The following is a 21,033-nucleotide window of genomic DNA, read 5'->3' on the forward strand; positions in this document are numbered from 1 at the left end:
GAATTTTGTAGCTCAGTGATTTAATACAATCTGTACATTTAATGGAACATTTAATATAAGTGTTGCTATGCTTTAAGGCGATTTTTTTTTTTTTTTCTTCAAAATTCAAAATTTGTTAATCGCTGCACGCGAGTGACGCGACTCACTGGGAATCTAAAACGCTTCTGACTGTCAGCGTTCAAATCTGGTCGCGTCGCGTTTAGAGCAGACGGGCTGTAAGAAGAGAGGAATATTTTGCCTTTTTCTGCCCTATGGAGAGACCAGTGACGTAGAGAATCTAAAAAATTGCGGAAAGTGTGGAGAAAAACAGGCTGCAGTGTATGCGGCGCGCTCAACTCCGGTGGAAATGCAAGGATACACTCAAACTCCTCGTATTCGCTTCCATGAAGCGCTTTATGTCCTTTATATGCTGCTTTATGTCAATATTTTCGCTTGTGCTGCTGCGGAAGCCTCGGACAAATCTGAAGTTTGGAACAAAACTCAACTTCTCGAGCTGTACAGTAAGTGCAATCGGCCTGCGCGACATATCTGTGAAATATCTTACTGAAACGATTCTTTGCGCGATGGCATGAGCGCGTGGGTTTGGTCTTGATCAGAGTTTATCGTGTAACGTTAGATGAAGTCTGCTGTGCTCTGCAGATTACATTAGTATGTAGAGCGCATCGTCCAGCTCTTCTCTATGAAAGACTGACCGTAGTGTGTCATTCCTTGTCTGAGATAAACCTGCACAGACTATTATTTAAGTCTCAAGCGGGAGAGTAAACAAAATATGTTTAGTAGGCTAATGTGTTTTAAGAGTTATACAACTGCTGCCAATTAAACTTGGTGAAAGTTTGCTGTACACAAATAAACCGATAGGCGGTTGCCCATCACATGACACAATAGAGAGACCGTTTGGAAGAAACTCAAAGTCCACTTAACTTTAAAACTTTTAAATAAAACTAAGGAATATTTTTCAGTGGCCATTTCCAAAAAAGATACATTTTATTGAACACACGTTGACCTTTGTCGCAACATGACCCAATAGCAAACAATGTTTCACAACGGAATCTGGCGTTCTGCAAAGCTGTGAAAGGAAACAACAAACAAAGATGTCAAATAATTGATTTGGCAAACAAATTTTATTGTCAAATTAATGACGTGACAACTTGCCCCAGTATACATTGACATATAGCCTACATGTTAAAGAGTTGGTTCACCCAAAAATTAAAATTTATTACTCACCCTCATGCAGTTCCACATCTGTTAGTTCATCTTCGGAACACAAATTAAGATATTTTTGATGAAGTGTGAAAGGTTTCTATTCCTCATAGAAATCCAACGCAACTACCACTCCAATGTCCAGAAAGGTAGGAAAAACATCATTAAAATACTCCATGAGGTTTAACCTCAGATTTATGAAGTGATGCAAGTGCTTCTTTTGTGCAAGAAACATAATTTACCGCTTACTTAAAAGTGGTATCTAGTATCTAGCTTCCGCCAGACCACCTTCCGTATTCAAATTACACAAAAAACGGAACCGGAAGCTAGATATTTTACTTCATAACTTGGTAAATGTGGATATTTTTTTTACACAAATGCATCGCTTCACTTCAGAAGGACTTTATTAACCCCCCGGAGCCGTGTGGAATATGTGTATGATGGATGGATGTGGATGGAGACACTTTCTTCAGCTCATACTCGTTTGGTAACGCTTACTGCCATTATAAAGCTCGGATGGGCCAGGGCGAATTTTCATTTGAAAGTGAACTAATCCTTTAACAAAACCACTGCTAGAAAAAATATTTTAGAATAAAAATAAATCAATAAATTAAAAAATGATTAAAAAGATCTATCTATCTATCTGTCTGTCTGTCTGTCTGTCTATCTATCAGGTGTTACGTTCATCATGTTTTTGTATTTCGTCATGCTGTCCACATTTTCCCTTAAAGACTAAAATTGAGCAAATCTTGTGGATAATACAGTATACTGCTTGATTTCTCCTCTAATAAACAGAATGCCACATGTATGACCCCTGCTGAAGGACACAGTGGGTTTCTGAAATTTGTCCAACAGCCTGATTCGTTACAGTCCCAGTGCATTTACATTTTCAGTCATGCATTTGGCAGATGCTTTAATCCAAAATGACTAGCATTGCTCTCAGGTATAAATTTTCTTTGGAACCAGTGTTGTGAGTCACCCTGCTGGTTATAAACAGGGTCAGCTGAGGTCAGCAACACTTACGTAAACACACACTTACACCCTCACTCACTCAGACTGGTAACAACACGTTCGACATACCGCATTTGGGTCTTGCTGTTCCAGAGAGTATTATGATCTCACATAGCAAATAATCTGTCACTGAGATATTTACGGTCATGGAATGCTTTCAGTTTTTTTCAAGAAGTAGGAGAAATTCAGGTAAAGTAGGACAATATCACCCAAAAGTGAGCCTTTATGTGTCTGTTGAACACAAAAGAAGATATTTTAAATAATGTTCTACTGTTTTTGTTCATAGAATGAAAATCATTGGGGTCCAAAACAACACTGGACCCCAAGTACTTTTATTATATGGACCAAAAAAAAAAAAAAAAAACATGTTTCAAAATATCTTCCTTTGTATTCCTCAGAAGAAACAGGTTTGAACACACTAAGTGTACTAAATAAGTAACATAAAAGTGGCAAAAAAAAAAAGAATAAATAAAATAAAAATAAAATAGAAAAAAAGGTAGAGATAACAAGCTTTAGGACATTTGTCTCCTTAAAGGGTTAGTTCACCCCAAAATGAAAATTCTGGCATCATTTACTCACCCTCATGTCAAACCATAAGACTTTCATTCATCTTCAGAACAAGAAGATTGTTTTGATGAAATCTGAGCGCTTTTTGTCCGTCCATTGACAGCTACGCAACTACCACTTTGACGCTTCAAAAAGTTCATACAGTGATCGTAAAACTAATTCATATGAATTGAGCGGTTTAGTCAAAATTTTCTGAAGAGACTCAATCACTTTATATGATGAACAGATTGAATTTAGGCTTTTATTCACATGTAAACATTCATAAACTCACACATCAGGTAAACGGTTGAGGTAAACAGAAGCTCAAGCATGTTTGCTTGACACGTGAGGTTCATTCTCGTGTGTTACGCATGTTCGAGCTTTCTTCTCACGCGTCAAGCAGTTTTTGTTGAACTTCTGTTTATGTTCGCTGATCATTGTTTATATGTGAATAAAAGCCTAAATAAATCTGTTCATCATATAAAGCGTTGAGTCTCTTAAGAAAAGTTGGACTAAACCGCTCAATTCATATGGATTAGTTTTACGATTTCTTTATGAACTTTTTGAAGCGTCAAAGTGGTAGTCACATAGCTGTTAATAGAAGGACAGAAAGCTCTCAGATTTCATCAAAAATATCTTCATTTGTGTTCTGAAGATGAAAGTCTTACTGGTTTGGAATGACATGAGGGTGAGTAATTAATGACAGAATTTTCATTTTTGGGTGAACTAACCCCTTGAAGTATTCCAGGGAAAGGGCACTAAATTTAAAGAAGAACTTCGCCTTTCACTGTGAATCTAATGTTTTCCATTTTAAAAACATGTAAAGATCTTCTGTATTTAAAAAGGTATTGTGTGAAGGACTAAGCCATTTTAACATATTTTAAAACACTGAAGATTAAAAAAAAATATATATTATTCCCATTCTCAGCACAAGCTAAATGAAAATCCCACTGCCAGACAAGAAAATCCTATACTTCCTATATACTTTCAAGCAAATTCTTGCTCTCAGACATATGGCGAGGATAATGCATAACTTCCCTTTGAAGTTTTACAATACTCTGTGTGTGTTCGACTGTTTGAGAATATCTTTGTCTTTGGCCTGTATCTTCAATTACTCTTTCGTGTCAACGCCCACAAAAGACCCTCAGCCCTGTCGGCTCTGAGAACTCTGAAATATTAAGCCCCATTTTGTGGAGGTGAAACTGGAGATAGCAGCTCTATCTTTCTATCTGTTCGCTGCATAATCAGACCTGTCTGATACCTCAGTGCCTCTGAAAGGCTTAGAATCTCCAATATCACTTGCCTTTATAATCTAACATGGCTCTGCATGTAAATGGCTATATAATACTCCTAAAGAAAGGCTTTTCCCACTGGTCAAAAAACCCTAGGGCCTCACATCTCCCAAATGTATTAGATACGACAAGAAAATATGCTTTAGCTCGACCAATTCGAAAGCTGCTATATACAACATTGTCATGCATCTGTGTTTGTGTGACTCAGGTAAAGGTGTTTTCCGGTTGGAAAGTGTATCGCAGGAGCGTTGCCTCTCAGCAGACTCATCCGGTCTATCTCTGACCAGCTGTGACCCCCCATCTGCCGGCCTGCTTTGGAAATGGGTGTCCAGGCACCGTCTCTACAATCTGGGCACCAATCAATGTCTAGGGATCAACACGACCAAGATGCAGCCTGAGGTGGGCGTCTTTGAGTGTGATGTTTCCCTCCCAACCATGTGGTGGCGCTGTGGGGGAAGCATGTTGTACGGAGCGATGAATAACAAGCTAGCGGTGGTGGACTCAAAAGTGGTGGTAAAGAAGGCCGTTCTGCAACAGTGGAGGATTTATGGGGCAGCTGGTGAAGGGCCATGCGCTTACCCGTACGAAGGTAAGATGTCTTCAGATACTTTTTTTCAAACTAAGATCCATGACAAATATGAGTGTCCATGATAAAGCAAAAGTAAAAATCTAGTTTAATGGCCCATTCACCCCAAGAATAACAACTATAACTACATTAGTGTCCACACCAACACCAAAAACACATGTACCAAGTTCTTAGAAGTGTACTTTTTGTATTCAATGGTTCTGAAAAACCTTTATACCATTTACAAGAAAGATTTCAGTTTATTGACTCAGTGTAACCATAAAGTAACATTTTTCTTACATTTTAAGTACATTTTGAGTTTACATTTTGAGTACATGTTGATATACTTACTGACCTTGACAAAAAGCCATGAGGGTCATCAGGGGTAATTTCCTGTTTTATGTTTCCTGCAAGCTTTGCATTTTGGCTGCACCACATGACTTTGGCAGAACTTAAACTTAAACTAAACTGCTTTCGACCCTCTCTCTAGATATCAGTTTCAACGCTAAACTAAGGTCCAATTTTGGTTAACCAAAAAGGTCACCTATCAAACTAGTGCATTCAGTGGATTGTTTGATGAGGTTAATTTGATGTGGCCGGAGTCGGACGGATTCTACTTGTTCTATAACTGTTGTTTTCTTGCCATTGGCAGACATCCACACTCTACAGGGAAACTCCCATGGCATGACCTGCTCCATACCCTTCAAATACAACAATAAATGGTTCTGGGATTGTACGTCTGAGGGCAGAGAGGACCGTCACCTCTGGTGTGCCACCACAAACCGCTATGATCAAGATGAGAAATGGGGCTTTTGCCCCAATTCAGGTAAAACCACATACTAATTAATTTAATTTAAATGTATTTTGTCCTACACTACCATTTCAGAAGTTTGGGGTCAAACTTTTTTTTGAAAGAAATTAATATTTCAATTCAACAAGTACACATTAAATTAATAAAAAAGTGACAGTAAGGACATTTATAATGTTACAAAAGATTTCTATCATGGTTTCCACAAGGATATTCAACTGTTTTCACCATTGATAATAATAAGAAATGTTTCTTGAGCACCAAATCAGCATATTGGAATGATTTCTGAAGGAAAATGATGCTGAAGATTCAGCTATGCCATCGCAGGAATAAATCACAATTTGAAATATATTAATTATTTTATATTTTTGTATATATATATTTTTACATTAATAATTATTTTAAATTATAAAAACATTTACAATATATCAAATAAATACAGCCTTGGTGAGACTTCTTTCAAAAACTTCTTACTGACCCAAGCTTTTGAATGGTAGTGTATTTTGAGTAGATACTAACTAAAGGAACCAATTAGAGCCTATCCATGTGTGTTTTCTTCAGTGTCAGGCTGCAATGAATTCTGGGAGAGCCATCCGGAGCTGAACGCCTGTTACCAGTTTAACCTGTACTCCATCCTCACCTGGAGTCAAGCTCTAACTTCCTGTCAAGCACAGGGTGGGAGTCTTCTGTCCATCACACAGTCCAGTGAACAGAGCTATATCAGAGGTATACACAAGCTCAAATGTTTGCACATTCAGATTATTTTGACATAATTTCTTTGTGTTTCTTTGCTGATATGCGTTGGTTAATGCTGGTTTGGGTTTGGTCTCACTGGTGGATAACTTACAAAGCCATTGTGTTTGACATGCAGCTAAATTTAGCTGGTCTATGAGCATGGTCTGTCTGGTGAAGCTAGTTTAAGCAAGTCATGCTAGTTAAAGGATACATTCACTTAAAAATGAAACTTTTGTTATCATTTACTCACCACCTTGTCATTCTAACCTTGTATTTTAATTTTTTTTTTCTTGTGATTCACAAAAAAACATTTCCATTGAAGGAAAGTACGAAAGTATGGAATAATTAAGATTTTTATTGTTTTTGAAAGAAATCTCTTATGCTCACCAAGGCTACATTTGTTTGATGAAAAATACAGTAAAAACAGTAATATTGTGAAATATTATTACAGTTTAAAATGACAATTTTCTATTTTAATGTGTTTTAAAATGTAATTTATTTCTGCAATGATAAAGCTAAATTTTCAGCATCATTACTCCAGTCTTCAGTGTCACATGATCCTTCAGAAATCATTGTAATATGTTGATTTGGTGTGATGCACTACCATTGAAAAGTTTGGTGCAAGTAAGTTTTTTAAATAATGAAAGAGATTAATACTTTTATTTAGCAAAGACACATTAAATTGATCAAAAATTACAGTAAGATTTATTATGTTACAAAAGAAATGCTGTTTTTTTTTACTTTATATTCATCAAAGAATCCTGAAGAAAAAAAAACCGTATCACTGTTTCCTTGTTTTCAACATTGATAATAATAATAAATGTTCTTGAGCACCAAATCAGCATTTTAGAATGATTTCTAAAGGTCATGTGACACTGAAGACTGGAGTAATGCTGAAAATTCAGCTTACGTTTTAAAATACATTAAAATAGAAAGCAATTATTTAAAATTTTTATTAGTATTTCACAATATTACTGTTTTCACTGCATTTTTGTTCAAATGTATCCTTGGTGAGCATAAGGAACTTTTAAAAAACATCAATATTATTTCTATTATTATTAATTATTTCAAACCTTTGACCTGTGTGTATATGTATAGTTATACTGTCTTGCTTCAAAAAAGGACAAAAGCACCAAAAAAGTAGTCCATCTGACTCTGACATTTAATACCCAGTTTTCTGAAGTCATAAGATAAATTTAATAGTTACATGGACACCTTTTATGGTGCTTTTGCTTTTTTTGTTGCACCTTAGCAGTATAAATTTCCATCCACTATTGTATGGAAAAGATGAGCTCCAACATTCTTCCTAACATGTCATGTTGTGTTTCATCGAAGTATTTCATTGTTTTTATTGTGTTCCACCAGAAAGACTCTTAGATATGGGTGTGATGGTCTGGATTGGATTAAACCATCTCAGTCAGCACGGGGGATGGCAGTGGTCTGATGGATCTCCATTAACTCTTGTCAGTCATACCGCAGGTATAGCTAGCTTATGTTTTTAAGTAGAAGAATTGTTCTTCATAGGCAGTATTACCTATTAAATGCCCTTTTCGCTGTTTATTCATCTGTTCAGATCTGACCTCCACGCCAGTGCAGCAGAACCAGCAGTGTGGGGTGTTTAACTCCACACAGGGTTCCTGGCAGAGTCTGTCCTGTGAGTCAGCCTTGCCCTACATCTGCAAAAAAACCACTAACTACAGCCGGAATGCCGAGCCGCTTGGTAAAGAGATGAGTTATCTGACTGCTCATTCATCCTTCCTTTCATTAATCCAGCTTTTTATGTCCGTCCATCCATCCGTTTCTAATAGCCTTTTGTCTTTCCCTTCAATGTGTCTGACTTTTCCCAGACTCCATCCACCAGGTTTTCTCAAGTTTGGTCTAGTTTAAGCTTCAGTCCCAGCATGTAACAGACAGTATTACATAAAGCGTGTGTCATTTTCCAGTGCTCATTACTGGGGGAATGAGCACACTGTCAGATACATTGATTGTGATTGGTTGGAAGAGAAGAATGTGGGTGGGTGTGTGCTTAATTTTGTTCAAAGGCACAACAGCTGTGGCCCATCTAGAGTCTGAACTCCTGCCCCTGGCTATCAAACACACACAAACACACACATTTTCACAGCATGTGTGTGAATATAGATACGGTTGGGGTCATCGGCAACAATATAAGAATCAATCCTTTCCTTAAAGTGTTGGCTTGATGACTTTATAGATACAATAGCTTAACTTGCAGTAACTTAACTTGCTAACTTAAATGAGTAGCTTTATGACAAAGATTTAAGCCTTTTAGGATCACTGTTTCTTTTCTTATAAAAATATACTAAGGACTTCAAACACAGTTTTTCATTTTCATTCAGGCATCACAGAAATTGATTTGACATGGACAAAAACTGATTGATTTTTATTTTATTTATTATTATTTTTATTTATTTTTAGATAAAATACTGTAGAATTTTATATCAGTAAAATATTTATAACCTGAAAACATACACTACTATTTAAAAGTTTGGGGTTCTTTATGTAAACCCCTTCAGCCGTGACTTATTCACGATACAGCACTAGCCTCGAGTACCTTATTGCTTTTATAAAACGGTTACCACGCAATATAAATATTAAAGCCAAAAATATGTATCAATGCAACTTTCATGAAGTAAACTTTCACTAAAAGCCTTCCTTCCACCGGAAAAAATAGTCCCTGACCGTGAACAGCAACAGAAGTTACATTATTACGCCATTACATGGCGGCAAAGACTGTCTTAATGAGTGAGTCAGTCAGTAGCGAAGACTTTTACATTGAAAAGACTGAATTGTTGTGAACACGGAAATAGACGCAACTGATAAATGCTTCGACTAGCTGTCAGTCATGGGAAAACCCCTTAAATGTTAAAAGGACGAGATAATACATCAGACATTTAAACATATTTTTTATTATGAACATAGGACTGACCTGAAGGAAAATGCTAAATCTGAATGCAGGTAATAAACTCAATCAGGTAATAAGCAGGTAATAAGCTCGCTCAATCTTTTTCTCACAATACTCTTCTACTTATTACAGTAAGCTTCAATGAACAATATCTATTGAGAACAAACAGTTTACGTTGCTAAGAGTGGTTGCTAAGGGCGTTGTGTAGTGATAAAACACAGCTATTGACCAATCAGAATCAAGGACAGGAACTAAGTGTTTTATAAATATATATAACATTTTTTTTATTCATACTTTTATTCAGCAAGGATGCATTAAATTGATCAAAACGGACAGTAAGTGCATTTATAATATTACAAAAGATTTTTATTTCAAATAAATGCTGTTCTTTTAAACTTTCTAGTTGTCAAAGAATCCTGGAAAAATATATAAAATCCTTCTACAAAAATATTAAGCAGCACAACTGTTTTCAACAATTTCTGAAGGATCATGTGACAGTGAGGACTGGAGTTATGGCTGTTGAAAATTGAGCTTTGCCATCACATTTTACAAATAATTTTTAAACAACTGTATTTTTGATCAAATGAATGCAGGCTTGATTCGCTTAAAAGACTTCATACAAAAACATTAATATGATCTTTTTTACGGTATTTGTATGTGAAAAGAATCTTCTTTACTTTTGAACAGTAGTCTATACTGTAGTATTTATTTTCAAATTTTCTCTCTGTTTGTTTGTCTACAAGATAACTGGCAATATAAGCAGACGATTTGTCCTGACGGTTGGTTGGACCACAATGGGTTTTGTTACCATTACCTGGAGGAGAAGTCGAGCTGGGACAGCTCTTCTAGCGCATGCAAGGCTCTTGAGGCAGAGCTGGTCAGCGTCCACTCCCTCTCCCAACAGGAACTGCTGCTGAAACGGCTCTTGATTGGTTGGCTGGATATTATATTGAAGTGAAATTAAATGTTATTCACTTGAAGTTACAGTGATTACAATGTTGTTGGTTGTGTCAGGACCCGACTCTAAGGTATGGATCGGCTTGCACAAGGAGGCCAAACTTCCAGCAGTCCAATGGTCAGACAACTCTCCAGTGACATTCACATCCTGGTACTCTCAGGAGCCTTCCCATCGTCATGGCGACAAGCGCATCTGTGTTACAGCAGACCAGAAGGTGAGATCAGAGGTCGTAGATCAGATTAATGTCACAGGACATTAGTCATAAACTGAGCATACAGTATGTGGTCATGAAGGAAGCACGTGTCCAGAATCACCCCATAAATCATACAGCTACTGAGACAGCAATTTCAGAGACAGTCACTGCATGCAAACTTTATCCTGCGTAATCCGTCACCAGTTAGTCACAGTAGTAAACCATGCTGAATCTTCTTCTGTGCTTGATGAAAGACTCATTGTGTGTGTGTGTGTGTGTTTTAGGAAGGCAGATGGCAGTTTGCGGAGTGTGAAGAGCAGCATGCAGCAATCTGTAAGACGTCAGGTCTTGTTCCCCAGCATCCTGATGGAGAATGGGATGAAGGATGTCCAGAAGTGAGAATGTAACATAACACACACACGTATTGTTACATTTCTGTGAGGAGAAACATAATTTCAAACCTGAGGGCAGTCTTACTGAATAAAAATACACTGTAAACCTGAATAAGTTGGGCTAACTCAAAAAATTTGAGGTAATCAGTAATTTTTTTGAGTTATGATGTTCCCAATTTTAAGTAAGCAGAACTATCAAGTTTTGAGTTTGTAGTACTCATGCATGTTAATTGCTCCTAACTTGAAGTACTGAGTTAGCCTACTCTTTTTTTTGATAGCAATTAACATAATATATTTAGTTAATTAACTTCTTTATTTTGAGTTCTTGCAAATCAAATGAGTTATTTACTTCACTGTAAACCCTAAGAAAATACAAAAAAATGCCAACTTGAAGAAAAAAAGAAAGTTCTAAATACTCATAGCAGTTAATTTAACTGAACTAATTTGTTCAATTTAAGTTTGTCCTACTCAAACCAATTAAGTATTTTGAGCATTAGGGTTTACAGAGTAGGAAAGAAACAAAAGAAATCAGTATTACAGATTATAAAGTCATTTGCTTATGTTTTGCTAGCCTATACAACAGCTGTATGTTTTTCATGTGTCTGGTATTTTCTATGAGATGCAAAACTAAAACTATCAAAATTGTGTTTTTGGCAATTGAAATAATGCTGATTTATATATATATATATATATATATATATATATATATATATATATATATTACATTAAAAACTAAAACAAAATGTTGCTTTGGCAACTAATTTTAATTTAAAAAATTAAGTCGAAGTTCTGAAATTACTAAAACTAACTATACATATATATAAAAACTAATATATATATATATATATATATATATATATATATATATATATATATATATATATATTAAACTACATATAAAATTAATAAAATGAAAAAAAAAGAAAAGTGAAAGTACACAAATAAAAGCTCATTTAAAAAAATACTGATAAATACTGTAGTGGTATACTAAAATAAACATGATGTCAATTCACAAATGATTCATTCTTTTCAGTAAGTTATTCACTCACAATATACAGTAGGTTACTGTAAATAACCTGAACTGTTAGTGATTTATTCTGAATCATTCAAACAGTTCATTCAGTTCACATCATAAAAGAGAAAGAGTGATGGATAAATAGCATTATTTACCTACAATTCATTGTGTGTTAGTTAATAAAAACAAAACTAGCTACATTTTGGAGTAGTTTGCTTAACATTATTTGCAGGTGTATTTGCCACCTATCTTTTTTGCTGATTTATTTTTTTCATGATTAATTGATAAAGGGATCCACCACTATGTAGAATAAAGTAGATTTTTCTTGACCACTTATATGATTGCAATTCATATTTCATAATAAAAGCACAGCAAGAACAAAAAACAAACCAAAATTTCCCCAGAACAGTCATATACACACATTTAGCATGTCATTCCAAATACATTGAATGAGAAACATGAATAAAATGCAGTGAATCAGTGGAGGTCTTTGAAAAACTGACCTAACAAAAAAAAAAACTGCCGAACTGCCTTTTCCCATCAATCTCATTACCGGCACTCTCGTTCCATCTGTTTTCCTGCATTTCTGATTGGTTGTGCTTGAGATGGGCTTTGTGTGGGGTGAAGAAGTGCAGACAGGCCGTGCGTCTAGAGGACAGAGTGGCCGTCAGCAAGGGTGAGAGCAGGTCAGGGCTGGAGAACAACAGACTGATTCAGATCTGTTCTGTCGCTCTGTTTCTGCTTTTGCTGGCTATGAAACAAGACGGCTGCGAGAAGGACAAATGTGACGAATATGACCCAACAGAGAAAGGACACTTTTTAGAGATGCACACGTATTAGTGAACGCTCATCACCCACACTTAATCATTTTGCACTGTACGTGAAGAACAATCGTTTATCTGTTCTGTATCTACTGTAATGGTTTTGTATTCTACTGAAGGCAAAAGAGTGTAAAATGGTGAAAAAGTATTTTAGCACCTAAAATATATGCTTTCCCCTTCATATCAGTTTTAACTTAAAAACTTGATCTTGGAAAAAAAGGTTCAAAGTTCAGCATTAGCTACTCGACTGTGTCTGTTTGTAGCTGTTCAAATGGCTGTTTCAGTCTGGTCCGGGTTATATGAAGGACACTGAATTGAGGTCATTGGACTCAGGGTTAATGGAGGACAGGTGTGAAAACACAGCCAGATGCCACTGGAAAATTGAAGCTAATGCTGCACCCCAAATGACCTGCTATCACAAGGAACTATGCATAGTATAATATACCATATTTTCTCTCAAATAAATCGCACCAGAATATAGGGCAGATTTACTAACAGCTTGCGCCAGCGCAAACCCACTTTGGCATTAAAAAACTACTGTCAGGATTTATTACACGCAGTGAAAAATAGGTGATGAAAAGGCGTGGGCACAGTTATTTTGGTTACTGACCGTATTGCATACCCATTTGTAGGAGTTTCCTTTCAGATGTAAAATTTATGGGAGGAGAGTATTTAAATAAGTCATGCAACATGATTTAATAAAGTTTGCGGTAGTCTGTGCCGATAGCCTTGTGGGCAGCGCCGATAATAGCGCAGTTGTGCTTCGGGCGAGTCACGGCTTGTGGACCTTTCCCGATCCTGTCCCCCTCTCTCTCTCCCACTTTGCTTACTGTTCTATCATCAAAAAAAAAAGCCAAAAACACTAACAATAAATCTTAAAAAAAAAAAGTTTGCTGTAGTCAATTTACTGGTATTTGCGCCATTATTTAACACAGAAAAAAAGCATGTCTTAACCCATTTTGCGCTTGACATGGCTGCATCTGTTCTTTAATTTGCACATAGTCAGTAGATTACCCGCAGAACTTTCCCCTCCCAACAGCGCTTTTATGGGATTTGCCCTGTATAATAAATCTGGCCCTATAAGGACCTGCCCCAAATGGCACACTTCATGTGCACTTGTGGTCTTGTGGACTTGCCACAAGACCTCACTTTGTAGTCCACATTACATATGACACATGAATTATATACCTATACTTCACACTACAAACCATAGCAATCAGATTTTGTGAGGAAAATCTGTTTTATATTAACAAATATCTCAGCATATTAATATTGCTATGTTCTGTCAAGTCTTCATTTTATATCTGTATGTCAATTAAAGGCCTTGCAGAATCTATATAAAGTTTGTGTATTGTGTGCATGTGCAGGACTGGAGAAGGAAGGACAACTGGTGTTATAAGATCACAGATCAGGAGCAAACGTTTGAGGATGCAGTGAGAGGATATTACTGCAAATCTCTTGTTACTGTAGAAAGCAGGTATGTAGAAAATGAAATTTTGTTGGTACTGATCAGAGCAAGCGGTAACTGTGAACGATGACAAATTAGTTTGTAAACAATTTGAATAGAGTAAAATTTAGTCAGGTAAACGCCTAACACATACGTTACTTTGTATATTGCTACATTAGCTTGGTAAGTGAATTAAATAAAACATGAAATATGAAATTACCTAGTATGTCTATTTTGTCATGACAAAATTACTTGAACTTACACATTGTATTTACTACTTTAAGGAAAAGTAAGGGGTCTGTAATTTATTTTAATGTTTTTAAAAGAAGTCTCTAATGCTTACCATGGCTGCATTTATTTAACTGAAAATGTAGTAAAAACTGTAATATTTTGAAATATTATTATTAAATTTAAAATAACTCTTTCCTATTTTAATATATCTTAAAGTGTATTTATTCCTGTGATTGCAAAGCTAAATTTTCAGTAGCCATTACTTCAGTCTTCAGTGTCACATGATCCTTCAGAAATCATTCTAATATGATGATTTGCTGCTCAACAAACATTGATTATGTTAAATGTTTTGCTGCTTTATATTTTTTGGGAAACCATTATACATTAAGGATCCTTTAATGAATATGACGTTCAAAAGAACTAATTTGAACTAGAAATATCTTTTATAACTTTATAAATGTCTGTCACTTTTGATCAATTTATTGCATCCTTGATGAATAAAAGTATTAACTCCCTTCAAAAACATCTGAATGATAGTTTATGTAACTAATGGAACTTCCCAGGATCATAAACCAACATGGAATAACCAGGAAACGTGTTTCATATAGTGTTAACCTCAAATGAGTACCCGAGTCAGGAAATGCTTATTATACAAGGATAATTAAGACGTTTACAACATGAAAGAAGCAGATACATTCATCACAATCATGTGGTTTCTCTCTGGCAGGTTTGAGCAGGCTTTTCTAAACAGTCTGATCAGTGAAATGGGAGGCTCTGATTCCCAATCCTACTGGACAGCTCTGCAGGACCAGAAAAGAAATGGAGAGTACAGCTGGCTGACCTGGGACAACTCGTCGACACCCCTCAACTACAACAACTGGAACCGACACCAGCCAGGTAAGTGCTTAAAACAGTTACCATCATAAACCTGGGCTAGCAGGCACAAACAGACTGAGAGCTCTTTCTTTATTTGATCCTCTCTTCCTCTGTCTGCAGTGAGTATTGGGGGGTGTGTGGTGATGTCTGGGGGTCAAGCACTGGGTCGCTGGGAGGTGAAAAATTGTAACACCTTTAAGGCCCTGGCTGTGTGCAAACAGGAAGTGAGCGGTAACAATGACACCCTGATGCCTGTGCCACACATAGATATAAATTCACCATGTCCAACAGGATGGGAGAGCCGCAAAGGCCTGTCTCACTGTTACAAGGTATATGTAATCATAAATACATTATAGAGAGTCACTGCATGCTCTCATAATCTTGTTTTGAACCTTTAGTTTGATACATATTTACCCATTGTTTACTTAATATTTAGTATGTTACTGCCGTTCATGTCTGTTGGATCATTATCTGTTTGTTTGTTGTTTAGGTGTATCACAGTGAGAAGATCCTGATGCAGCGCACCTGGAGCGAGGCTCAGTTCTTCTGCCGGGCTTTGGGTGCTGATCTGGCCAGTTTCCACCACTATGAAGATCAGGCTTTTGTCAAAAATCTCCTCTCCACGATGTTCCAAAGGTTGGTTTACACGTTTACCCATGGCAGGTGGGGGTTTATACACCGTTTTTTGGTCGGAAGTCTCTTATGCTCACAAAGGCTGCATTTATTTAGTTGGAAAACAGTAATATTGTGAAATAATATTACATTTTAAAATAACTTTTATATTTTAATATATTAAAAAATAGAAGAAGAAACATTTATTATTATTATCAATGTTGAATACAGTTGTGCTGCTTAATATATTGCTTAATATGCATTTTTCAAGGATTCTTTGATTAATAGAAAGTTCATTTTGTTACTTTTGTAACATTGTAAATGTCTTTCTTTACTCTCACTCTTGATCAATTAATGCTGAATAAAAATGTTAATTAAAAAAAAAAAAATCTTAATAACCCCAAAATTTTGAACGGTAGTTTATGTAAGTGAGCATTATACATATATAACAAATCTCTTGGGATTTTGTGCAGTAGGGTTCAAAATTCTAAGACCACATTGAAATTAAGGGATTCAAAATGTAGTTTAAACCTGGAAGGTTAGAAAAGTAACCAAACAAAATACATTTGTGACATTGTCAGGTTTTGTGCTTCCATTGAAGCTCACAGACTTTTGGACCCCACTGTATCTGGATATATTTGTAAAATTTGTCTGCAATTTTAACAAGTAATTTTCAAAAAATATTTAATTTAAAAATATAGTGAATTATTATTTATATATATATATTTATACAGAGCTGGGTAGATTACTTATGAATTGTAATCAGTTACTCTTGTAATCAGTAATCAGTTACTTTTTTCTGATTTTTGCTGGCTAAAATGACTGAATTTGCGGCGGCTTTTCTCAAAATTTGCGGCAACATTTACAGCATGTGTTCATGGGTTCACAAAGATCATCGCCCCCCAGTGGTTAACCATTGAAATTTCGAAACACTTATGACGTAACGAAGCCTCGTTTACTGAAATCACTTGACTTTGGCAGTTTGATACATGCTCTGAACCACTGATTCAAAACAACAGATTCATAAAGCTGCGAAGCTTCATGAAGCAGTGTTTTGAAATCGCCCATCACTAGCAATTGTTGAATAAAGTCGTTATTTTGTTTTTTGTTTATTTGGCGCACAAAAAGTATTCTCGTCGCTTCATAACATTAAGGTTGAACCACTGTAGTCACATGAACAGTTTTAAATATGTCTTTAGTAGCTTTCTGGCCATCTGAAAGTGTTAATTATCTTGCTAGCAACAGAGGCCTCACTGAGCCATCGGATTTTATCAAAAATATCTTAATTTGTGTTCTGAAGATGAACAAAGGCGTGTGATGAGGGAGGGTAATAAATGACTGAATTTTCTTTTTTGGGTGAACTAACCCTTTAAGTTCTGAGGTGGCACCAGCCCCTGATTTGGCAGCACTGTGAGGGCTGACAGAAAAGCACTGAGCTTGAGCTGAGATGCAGATAATATTAACTTTTATTTTATTATTAAAAAATATTAAAAATATATACTAGAGTGTGGAAATGGCTAATAAGCCAATAAGTGCTCCTCTGCAGCATCTACTACAGTGGTAATTTATTGTCTTTTTTTATTTCTAAAATTTTCGCGAAACTTTTAGTTTTACAAATGGAGATAAACTATGAAGGATGAACAAATAATGTTTTGGACATCACATTAAAAATAACATTCAAATTGGGCAATATTTAAAGCTTTGAAGTGCTGGGAAAAGTTGTGTGAAGCACTTAAAACTAAAGCACTCGAAAACATTAGACCATTTCTTCCACAAGTTATTTCTGTTAGTGTTAGTGGCACAATGTTTATCATGGTTTTCAAATTACTCAGCGCTAGAAAGAAACGCTTGAATTTACCGCAGTTTCCACGTCGGCACTGTTTGATCTGATATCTGTGGTTTAACAGAGAATGTTAATGCGACGAATGTAAATGCTTCTCACAAGATTTCTCAGCGATGTTATTAATTCTGTGGTGAATTGAAGCGCTTTCATCACAGCGCTGTGTAGAAATGTTGTTGTGTGATCGTGCTCTGAACTCATGTTGCGTTGTCTATTATTGGTCCGAGCTGGGTGGTACTCACTGCAGAGTCTATGATGGCCAGCTCCACCTCTCTGGATGTCCAGATAGAGTTGTGGGTAGGGTTAGGGTAGGATTAGGGTGTGGTTGTACATTAGCTTCTCCTCACTGGACATCTAGAGAGGGGGAGCTAACATCAGCTCCACCCATTTGCTCTGCAGTGAGCACCTTCTCACTCAAAGTGGGACATTCGACCTCTGAAGTCGAGTACATCGATCAACCCCGACCTCAGCGAGACGCGTCATTTGACGTCACTTTCAAGATGTCGGCAAGTCCTGTTTCTAATGAGCATAAACGTAAAAACAAACTTTAACATTACACATTAAGTTACTGTAATGATACATTCGTTTTTGCTTTTCGTTAGCTATTTTTAAAGAGATTGTTATTTTTATTCTCTTTTTGCCATAACTGACATAAAAACACGATATGCTCTCCTTGTGTTGTGGCGACATCACATGGTCAACATGTGAACGTGACGTGTGATCGACTGGAACACACTGAGGTCGGAAGTGGGACATTTAAATTGGGATATTCCCACGTCCAACCTCGTCTGGAACGCAGCATAAATACATGTTGCGATGACGTCACGGGACGTGTCTAAGCCCAAAATCTATGGAAAATCTGAGGCAATTAAGAAAAAATGCGAGCTCCTCCGAATATTGCAGATTTTGCGATAAATTCAGCGATCGCAAAATCCTGGAGGGACTGACTAACTCTAATGTACCTGTTAGTGTTTGCTGATAGTAACACTGAATAAAACAAAATCACATCTTATGATTTTAAAACATATTTACTTAAAATTAAGTAAATTTAGAAAACATTACAAAAACAAATATTCTTGTTGTTGATGATTTCTGTGCACCCCTCCCCCTCACCACCAGAAAAACTCTAAGAATCACGAATGTATATAAGTAGCAGGTTTATTATGAAAAAGATATAAACGTTAAAAAAATCAAAAAATAAGGAGAATCAATGAGTTGTGAACAACTTGCTGCCATTGTGTAAAAATATGTAATCATGTAATCCATAAAAAAGTAACTGTAGTCTGATTACAAGTATTTTAAAAAGTAGTTTACTTACAAGTACTTGATTTTTGGAATCTGATTACGTAATCCAGATTACATGTAGTCCGTTACTACATATATACAGTATATATATATAGACATACAAACTTTTATGTTAGATGCGATTCATTGCGATTAATCAATTTAACAGCATTAATTAATTTATTTATTTTTCTCTCTCCTTCCTTTTCTTTTTGTCTCTTTTCAGTACAGAGGGTCGCTGGTTTTGGGTGGGCTTTACTAAGAGAAACCCTAGGTCCAACGGAGCCTGGGAGTGGTCAGATGGCACACCGGTAAAAATTCAGAGAAAATAAGAGAAACAAACAAAAACGTCGAGTGAATATGTTTGAATATATTATCTACCTATTATATATTATCTGTCTATTAGAAAAAAGACAGAAAGTCAGTTTAGAAAAACAGACCATCTTGGAGGAACCAGTTCATCAGCTTGTAGGTATTTTAAGTAATTGTCATATTCATACCATTCTGTAGGTGGTGACATTTTTCATTGAGGATATGAATGAAGTGGACTCTCGCATGTGTGCTGTGTACAGTGACCTCACAAACACTCTCACGCCCCACTCATGTGACTCCAAATATGAGTGGATTTGCAAGGTCCCCAGAGGTTTGTGTTTAGGGTGTATGAATATACCTTTCAAATATTTAATAAAAAGTTCATTATCAACCTGCTGAAAAGACCAGCTCAGACATTCTTAAATTTCCACACTGCTTTCAGCTAATATTTTTAATTGTTACTTTTTAATTATTTTGTATTTAATTGAAAGAAGTCCAGTTATGGTTTCTGAATAATAATAACAATAATGCGTTTTTTGAGGATAAAACAACAACATTCTGGTCTTTTAAGCAAGAAAAACATCCATAAAACTGCACTGAAATATAATTGTTGAAATGTAGGTTTGATTTTTCCTCAGGTGTGGAGTTGGTCAAGCCGTACTGGTATAGCGACCGTAAGTACAGTACATGTAAATACCATAGAGACTCACTGATGATGTTGATGATGATGTTTGTTTTTGTTTACGGTGCAGAACTTGAGCCATGGGTGTTTTTCCGTGGAGCTGAATATTACTTTGCCAGTAAGCCTTTTCCCTGGGAGGCTGTTGCCTTCGCCTGTAAGATGATGGGTGCTGATCTTCTCTCTGTTCACTCTAGCGATGAACTGAACTTCATCAGAGATCGCATGAAGGTTAAATATATATTCATTCATTTACTTATGTACCATTCAAAAGTCTGGACTCAGGAAGTTTTTTTTTTTAAGAAACTAATATTTTATTCAGCAGGGATGCATTAAATTGATCTTACACTACAGGGCTGTTGAATGCTTGAATCTGATTGGTTGATGAACGTTCTAAGGTGTGCAGGGATTTTCAGGGAAACGCACGGCTAAAGTAGTTTCAGGCAGGTCTTGACCGCATTACATGTCCATATCACTTCGCCAAATGTTTTCAGTTATTCCTAAGGTCATTACAGCCTAGAACACCAAAAGAACAAAAACCCACAATTACGTTGACCGAACAAATAAATGTAGTAAACAACAGGATAAAAACGACAAATTATTTCCATGTTTTTTGCCATAAAAAATTACATTTTATTATGTACAGAAAACACACTCTCTTACTCCCACTCAAATGCACACACATACAGTACAGACACACTTGCACAGAAATGTGTTGTCAACACTGCTCTGATGATTTTACCAATAGTTTAGCAACTTAAACCTGACAAATGTCTTGAAATACAACATCTGAACAATGTCTTGAGGTGTGGGTAACCATAGTGTAAGCGGAATATTTCTCAGTTTCCACAAAAATATTAAGCAGCACAACTGTTTTCAACATTCATAATAATAAGAAGTGTTTCTTGAGCATCAAATCAGCCAATTAGAATTATGAAGGATCATGTGACACTGAAGACTGGAGTAATGGCTGCTAAAAATTCAGCTTTGCCGTCACAGGAATAGATTACATTTTAAAATATATTCAAATAGAAAACACTTATTTTAAATTGTAATAGCAAATAAATGCAGCATTGGTGAGCCTAATAGACTTGTAAAAAAACGTACTGACCCCAAAAGTTTGAACAGTAGTGTGTGTGCATATACTGTATATACACATAAATACATATAATAATTATATGTATGTATGTATATAAAAGAACATGTTTGTTTGTGTCTTTGTTTTTTAGGACTCTGAATATTGGTGGATTGGTTTGTCTGCTAACAATAATCACAATGGCTTCAGGTACATTT

The 21,033-nt window shown here is 36.0% G+C and overlaps 1 protein-coding gene across 1 annotated transcript in view; it reads left to right on the forward strand.

Moving 5' to 3' along the window:
* Positions 1-168: 168 nt before the first annotated feature.
* pla2r1 (phospholipase A2 receptor 1) overlaps positions 169-21,033 on the forward strand; it is a 33,508-nt gene continuing 12,643 nt past the window's right edge. The window contains exons 1-18 of the mRNA XM_051913031.1: positions 169-500; positions 4,258-4,638; positions 5,267-5,440; positions 5,984-6,148; positions 7,523-7,636; positions 7,731-7,877; positions 9,824-10,012; positions 10,095-10,252; positions 10,516-10,626; positions 13,827-13,936; positions 14,865-15,034; positions 15,134-15,342; positions 15,504-15,649; positions 18,976-19,060; positions 19,260-19,392; positions 19,700-19,735; positions 19,814-19,971; positions 20,970-21,025. Coding sequence (XP_051768991.1) covers positions 347-500; positions 4,258-4,638; positions 5,267-5,440; positions 5,984-6,148; positions 7,523-7,636; positions 7,731-7,877; positions 9,824-10,012; positions 10,095-10,252; positions 10,516-10,626; positions 13,827-13,936; positions 14,865-15,034; positions 15,134-15,342; positions 15,504-15,649; positions 18,976-19,060; positions 19,260-19,392; positions 19,700-19,735; positions 19,814-19,971; positions 20,970-21,025 — 2,696 coding nt within the window. The 5' untranslated portion in view covers positions 169-346. The remainder of the gene's footprint in view (positions 501-4,257; positions 4,639-5,266; positions 5,441-5,983; positions 6,149-7,522; positions 7,637-7,730; positions 7,878-9,823; positions 10,013-10,094; positions 10,253-10,515; positions 10,627-13,826; positions 13,937-14,864; positions 15,035-15,133; positions 15,343-15,503; positions 15,650-18,975; positions 19,061-19,259; positions 19,393-19,699; positions 19,736-19,813; positions 19,972-20,969; positions 21,026-21,033) is intronic.

Source organism: Ctenopharyngodon idella, chromosome 11 (genome assembly GCF_019924925.1).
Source record: "Ctenopharyngodon idella isolate HZGC_01 chromosome 11, HZGC01, whole genome shotgun sequence".
Lineage (NCBI taxonomy): Eukaryota > Metazoa > Chordata > Actinopteri > Cypriniformes > Xenocyprididae > Ctenopharyngodon > Ctenopharyngodon idella.